The 7,182-nt window shown below is 35.1% G+C and overlaps 2 protein-coding genes across 2 annotated transcripts; one reads left to right on the top strand and one right to left on the bottom strand.

Annotated features, from left to right (window-relative positions):
- The first annotated feature begins 1,509 nt into the window (after positions 1-1,509).
- LOC125203341 (translation initiation factor eIF-2B subunit alpha-like) lies at positions 1,510-3,955 on the top strand. The gene is made up of 5 exons (XM_048101663.1): positions 1,510-2,109; positions 2,433-2,585; positions 2,663-2,804; positions 3,288-3,529; positions 3,609-3,955. The coding sequence occupies exons 1-5, from the start codon at positions 1,684-1,686 to the stop codon at positions 3,813-3,815; spliced, it is 1,170 nt and encodes a 389-aa protein (XP_047957620.1). The 5' UTR covers positions 1,510-1,683; the 3' UTR covers positions 3,816-3,955.
- A 21-nt stretch (positions 3,956-3,976) lies between these two features.
- Positions 3,977-5,144, bottom strand: LOC125203342 (late embryogenesis abundant protein Lea5-A-like). The gene is made up of 2 exons (XM_048101664.1): positions 5,081-5,144; positions 3,977-4,297 (listed from the first exon to the last, which is right to left on the bottom strand). The coding sequence occupies exons 1-2, from the start codon at positions 5,113-5,115 to the stop codon at positions 4,069-4,071; spliced, it is 264 nt and encodes an 87-aa protein (XP_047957621.1). The 5' UTR covers positions 5,116-5,144; the 3' UTR covers positions 3,977-4,068.
- Between the last annotated feature and the right edge of the window lie 2,038 nt (positions 5,145-7,182).

Raw genomic sequence — 7,182 nt, 5'->3', positions numbered from 1 at the left:
AAATATAGTGAACTGCACAAAACCAATCAAAATAAAGCTAAAAATATGCAATTAAGCCTAAAAACACAGCAGCATTGGAACCATAAATGATGGTAAAAATATTCACAAAAAAAACCAAGAAAAATACAAAATAGCCAAACTGCAGAAACTCATTTTCCCGCCAAAATGCTGCCAGGTGGCAGTAAAAAAAACTGCCCCTTTATATATTGATAGATTTAATTAAAATTGCCAATGAATTCAATTTTTGTGTATGTAATCAGTCAATACTTGCTCCGTGGAATACTCCATGAAAGAAATGATACATTAGAGTATCCATAATAGGGAGGGCACTTCTTTGGATAAGCCATTTCTTTTTATCCTCGACCATTTCTGATTTGTCTACGGTCACAAAAAAAAGTTTCTACAACAATAGTAGACACTTTTTGGCCATATTTCAATATATTTTATTTTTGTATATTTTAATTCAATTAGAAATAAAATTATGGGTTAAAAATAATTAGAGAAAAAACATATAATTTAATTAAAAAAAATTAAAACTAATTACCAAAAAACAAATCATTTTGATTGGACTCATTTGACCAAAGTAATCAAAACCCATTTAAAAAGCCCAAAATTAACCTATATTCTTCCTCATTTAAAAAAGCCCAAAATTAACTAAATCAAAACCCTACTTATCATCTTCTTCCTCATTCTTCTCCCCTTTTTCCCTTCCTCATTCTACTGATTTGAAAACGAAAAATAAAAATATAAAAAAATAAAAATTTGAAATCGGTGCCGCCGGGGCTCACCCGCCTCACAATAGACCGCCGCGGGCACTGCCGCGCTGTGTCCTCACCGAGTAGTCGTTAACACATGGAATAATTCTTTAATCATATTTCCGTCCCCTCCCATCTGTCCACACCGCGCCGCCCGCATCCTCCACTATGGATCGCCGCGGCTAAGGCGACTCCAGGCAGCCGCCACACCTCCCCTATTGTGGATGCTCTTACATACATTTTGTGAGCTCCACTCTAGTTCGAAACATGTTTCGTAATTATTTATTTTATTTTATATATTGGTTTGATTATAATACAATAGTAATTAGTAAGGTAGAACAGATAGAAAGAAAGAGAGAGGAAAAAAGTAATAGTAGTAGTTATGCTAGTGGATTGTGGGATACACGTTATTAGTTGTGCGCAAATTGTTAAAAACTTACCGTATTTAGATTTAATTTAAATTTAGAGAACGACCTAAAATGATAAAATTAGCCTAAAATCATAAAACTAGTCTACTTTTTTAGCACAAAAGAAATATTTTTAAAAAATTTAATTTATAAAATTTATGCAAATGAAAGTTCAATTTACTTATTTTCTAAATAAAATAATAAGAACTTTAATAATAATATAGTCACTTTTATTAAAATATAGGAGTAATTAAACATGGAAAACTTCCAACCGTCGATCCCTACAGTTTGATGACATGGCGACCATCTAAGACCGCACCGCAGCACACCACTTGATTATCGAACCGTAGAGAACTATTCCCCAAATCCACCCAATTCCTATCTCTCAATCCCGCCGGAAACTTCCAAAACCCCGCCGGCGACGTCGTTTTCACGGCGGAATCGCACAAATTCCCGATCACTACTTCCACTAATCGCGAATCGACCCCTCAAAAACGCACTAATTCAACGAAAAGCGACAGATGTGGCATCGATCCGCGTCATTCATCATCGACAAGCAGGAGCAGCAGCGGAGCGACGCCGCCGAGAGCCGACCGATCTCCCCCGCTCCCACCGCCATGGCGGAAATCCCCAGCGCTAACGTCTCGATGTACTACCAGACGCGCGCGGAGCACCACGGCGTCGTGACGAGCGACTGGCTGGCTCAGGCGCAGGCCGCCGTCGCCGGAAATTCGGACGGCGACGCAGCGGAGAGCAACGCTTCCGGCATCGAGGAGATGGGCAAGAGGTTCTCGGTGGTGGATGAGTTTAACAATTGGCGGAAACAGCCGGATTTGGCGGAGGCTGTGGCGGCGATTAGGGCTTTAGCTTCGGCGATTCGGTCCAGCCAAGCTAAGACGATGATGGAGCTTGAAATTGAGCTCAAAAAGGCATCCGATTCTCTTAAAGTATGTGTATATTTCATCTGTTAAATCGATTAGATAGATGATTAAACAATTATTGGCATCAATTACTGAATTTGAGCTCAAAAAACGTCTGAGTATCTGAAAAAGTGCAAATTACCTCGATTTTGTTGAGCTAATTGTTCTGTTTCTGTTATGTTTGAATCTCTGCAGCTGAGTTTGTAAAGTTCACATCATCACTGTTAATCTAATTGTTTAGATCATAAGAAGTAGCAAATGCTAGTTTGAATCGATTAGATTAACGAAACGATGAGTTTAGATAGTGATCAGAATACATAATGTTTACAAATTCCTGTATTTTTATGCAGTCGTGGGACACTACTTCAATCTCCTTAACGGCTGGTTGTGACCTTTTCATGCGTTATGTGACTAGAACTTCAGCTTTAGATCGTGAAGACTTCGGTTCAGCCAAGTCCCGACTACTTGAGCGTGCTGAGAAGTTTGGCGAGATATCATATAAGGTGTTCATTTGTTTGATAGTTTTGGTTTTTTAGCATCATCATGAATTGAAAGATTTAATGAAGCTTTCTCATGATAGGCGCGGAGGATAATAGCTATGCTCAGTCAAGATTTTATATTTGATGGCTGCACCATTTTGGTCCATGGCTTCTCCAGGGTTGTGCTCGAAGCTTTGAGAACAGCAGTTGAGAATAAAAAAGTGTTTCGAGTTCTCTGCACAGGTAACCTTGTAACCTCGTAACTTATCTGGATGAATGAATAGTTCTTGACTTGACTCAGCAACCTTGTGAATTACTATTTGACTTACTTCATCACACCACCATATGGATTTCTTTAATCCGAGGCAAAAATGATAGAAGGAATACAAATTCACTAAGATATTTGGGATTCTTTTTAACATTAATTAGTGCAAGTACAATACATGTTGCTTTGGTAAGGATGATATTATGTTATCATTTCAAAAGTCATATGGATTTTTTATAACCGGGACGAAAATGAGAGAGTGAATATATATTTACTAAGATCGTTGGTATTCTTTCTAATGATAAGTAATGCAAATATTTTTGCAAGTAGTAACCGGCTTGCATATCTGAGATTTAGAAAAGGAGAGAACAATGCGTGTTTCTTTGGAAAGGATGGATTTTATGTTATCATTTCAATATAGAAGCAAGGTATTTAGCGTGTGAGATGCCTCTGGGATGCAGAGGGAAGGCCCGACAGGTCAGGGTTACGTGTATCCAACGAGCTCGCCAAACTGGATGTTCCCGTTAAGCTCTTAATCGACTCTGCTGTGGCATACAGCATGGACGAAGTGGACATGGTGCTTGTCGGAGCAGATGGCGTTGTTGAAAGTGGAGGCATTATAAACATGATGGGAACCTACCAAATCGCATTGGTTGCCAAAGCCATGAACAAGCCAATGTACGTTGCTGCTGAAAGTTACAAGGTGATTAATCCAGTCCTCACTAACTAAATCTTTCTGCATTTCCAATTATTTTGTAACGTATGCACGCCTGTTCTTGCAGTTTGCGCGCCTTTACCCGTTGGATCAGAAAGACATGGTGCCAGCCCTACGCCCAATTGAATTTGGAGTACCGATCCCATCAAAGGTGGAGGTTGAAACATCCGCTCGCGACTACACGCCCCCACAGTATCTTACCCTGCTATTTACTGATCTTGGGGTCCTATCACCGTCTGTTGTAAGCGACGAGCTCATCCAACTTTACCTATAGACTAATCGCGCAATTCGCTTCGCCACTACATCATTTTTCTATCAGTTCTTCAAGATTGTAGATTACCATTGCTGAATATAGTCCTTGTCTTTGGAATTATTTGATATCTTGGTGGAATAAACAGTGTGAAATATGAATCCCTTTTTTGACTTATAATAAAGTAGAGTTACAGAAATGATAATTGCAGCTTTAATGTAGTCTTGATTCTTGACAGAAAAATGAGATTCATCTATATTAATAAATAGAGAAATATTTAGTTGGAAGGTGATGAAGAAGTTGGCTTCTTGGACAAGAGTTTGGATCTGAGGTCGGCAACATCAACTTCTCCAAAGTGATTCTCAGGAATCCAGTTTCCTGTGATGGGGTCTCTCATCCAGAATGCTGCTACTTTCGCATCGGCAGCTTCGGCTGCGGCCTTTATGATGGGCGGTGCAGTCGAACGGACTTTGACGTTCTCGGCTGCCACGGAATATGCCCTCCGGCTGCATTTTTGAAGTTCGTGGTTCAGTAATATAATTATTTTTATGTAGTACAAATGCTCAAGCTAAAAATATATCGAGCTAGTATAAAAAAACAGTTCATACTTCATAATATAAACAATAACAAAACAAGCGATTCATAATATAAACAATAATAAAACAAGCGAACAAGAAAACTTAAGCAAACAAGGAACACGCGTCTAGATGATAAGATTTCAGAATACGAGTCTCAATTCAAAAAATATAATAATGTCGTGTATCTAAACATAATAATGTGAGCATATATGTTTCCTATGATAGTAACTATGTATAGCATATTATCCAAAATAAATGTTCTCTAATTGAAAAAATATATGCTAAATTGCTCTAAAATAATTTATTCTGAGATTATTTTAGATTGAATTGGTCTGAAATTATAAAATTAATTTTGTCAATTTTGTGATAGAGGAAAGCCCCCAATACTCTATTTAGTCTATAGAACATCATTCAGTACAAAAATTCATGACTATCTAATTCATCAAGTCGAGCACCAATATACATTCTCTTGTACAAACTTATGAATCCATTATCCCGATCTAAAAAAATGCTAACAAAAATCTTTATCATCATAAAATTCAATCTTATCTAATCTATCAAATCGAACATCACGGGACCATATAATTTCTCTTGAACTAATGAATCTATTTCTCTAACACGAGACACACACATAAACACAAACAAACCATCAAGAATTAAAAAAGGAGAGGAAGATTGCAATGTAGTATATATAAGAGAACTAATACTTGCCTCATCGATAAAAGGCTGCTCGAAATCTTCGCCATAGCTTCAGAAAAAAGGTTAGAGGTGGCTATTATTTTGCAAGGAATTTCTAGGGTTTAAACAATAAATTGTTTATGTATATATAGATGATAAAAAATAGTTATATTTAATGCAAAGTATTAATATTCCATTTATTTAGACTGGATTTGACAAGATTTATTCGAAGAATCCGTTTCATAAATTTCAAATTTATTTCCTATTTAAATCACGTGCATTCTCTACCTTAATTAATATTTGCCAAAAGCATCTTATCTTATTTAATTATAATTTAAATGTAACTTGCCCATTCGGAGAATGGGATTGATGGAGGAAGAACAAATCATATATTCGGATACACTGAAATAAAACTTTTGTCTATCTTTAATAAAAAAAAAAGTGATTTATTATAATTGCTTCACAACTAGTTTTGCACTTTTGCCGCTTGAATTAGGTTTCATTAACATTTAACATTTTAAGTAAATAAGTTATGCCATAGTTGTTTAATATAAATTTCAACTATTTGGTGCTTTATTTATCATGATTAAATACAAATGAATTTATTACATTAAATACCCACTATCATAAAGGTCCATAATTTGGGTTATTAAAATCACAACCTTTTCTGAATAATAATTATCACAATAATATTGCAGATGACATTAATATTGTGTAATCAAATTGGAATAAGGTTCTTGCCATATTATTCCAACTTTTGACAACCAATTCACAATTATTGATAATTTTTTGTGTTGCATTATTATTCGAACTATTCGAATAAAATATTATACCTAAGCGTGATTGTTATGTTAGGAGTTTGATAGGAGTATGTTTTATAATTACATAAAAATGCAATTCTACTACAATTTGATATACTTCTCAAATTATTTATCTGGACGTGAAGATAAGATATTTAATGAGGACACGAAGGAATAATGTCTTTTCAAAACTGAATCACACAAAACTTCTAATACTATTATTAAGGGATATTAATTAGCCTCTAATATTATAAAATTTTAAAAAAGTTGAGTTTTTTCCACGAATTTTAAAATTGGCAAATAATATCATGAATTTTACCATGGATTTGTTTTTTTCCCATGAATAAAAAAATTCATGTTATTTTAATAGATTGAAGAACAATTTTGGAGGGCGTGCTTCAAGAAAAACTATCTTCAAAGATTGAAAAACTTGAAGTTCTTAAAATTGTTGTCGAGAAATTACGAAAAAAATCTGTATCATAATATTATTTGTGGGAATTTTTTCATTCGTGGGAAAAAACAAATCCGTGGTATAGTTCGTGATATTATTTACCAATTTTAAAGTTTGTGGGAAAAACTCAACTTTTTAAAAATTTCATGATATTGGATGCCAATATCCTTAAATTAAATATTAGCAAAGTTTATAGAGTAGTCTCTTCTTTCTCTTTTCTCTTTCTCTTTCTCATTCTCTATTCTCTATTCTCTATTCTCTATTCTCTTTTGCTTTTCCAATATAATCCTATATCTATCACGTCTAATTTTACTTTGTACGGCAATATATTGAGTATAATGTAGGAAGATATTCCCTTCGTCCATTGAAAAGTATATCACATTTTTTATTTTTAGTTGTCCACAAAAAATAGACAAAATTTGAAAAAGGACTCCACATTTGTTACCTAACACAATCAAACACTACAAATAATATGGACCCCACATTCTACTAACACTACTTCTCTTCTATAGTATTTTTTCCTTCTCTCCTACTTTACCAATTCCACATTAAAACTCGTGTTATTCAAAATGTGGTCTATTTTTCGTGAACGGAGGAAGTATTTTATTTTTGTCCTCAAACAGGCGCTAACTACTCTTTAGGCCTCTATTAGTTGGGCCATTAAAATGGTTTATTCTGCCCAATTTACACCGGTAAATGGCCTTTAAGAGCATCCACAATGGATGCCCTAGTGGAAGCCCTAGTGAGAGCCCTAGTGGTTGCCACGTCAGCATGCCCTATCTTTCTGCAATGGTGGAGCCCTAGTGCATGCCCTATCTCTTATCCACTTTTCATTTCAATTTTAAATCATTGTTTTTTTAATTTGTTTTTAATTACTATAAATT

The sequence above is a fragment of the Salvia hispanica genome, chromosome 2 (genome assembly GCF_023119035.1).
Source record: "Salvia hispanica cultivar TCC Black 2014 chromosome 2, UniMelb_Shisp_WGS_1.0, whole genome shotgun sequence".
NCBI lineage: Eukaryota > Viridiplantae > Streptophyta > Magnoliopsida > Lamiales > Lamiaceae > Salvia > Salvia hispanica.
This window is presented reverse-complemented; position numbering and strand designations above follow the sequence as displayed.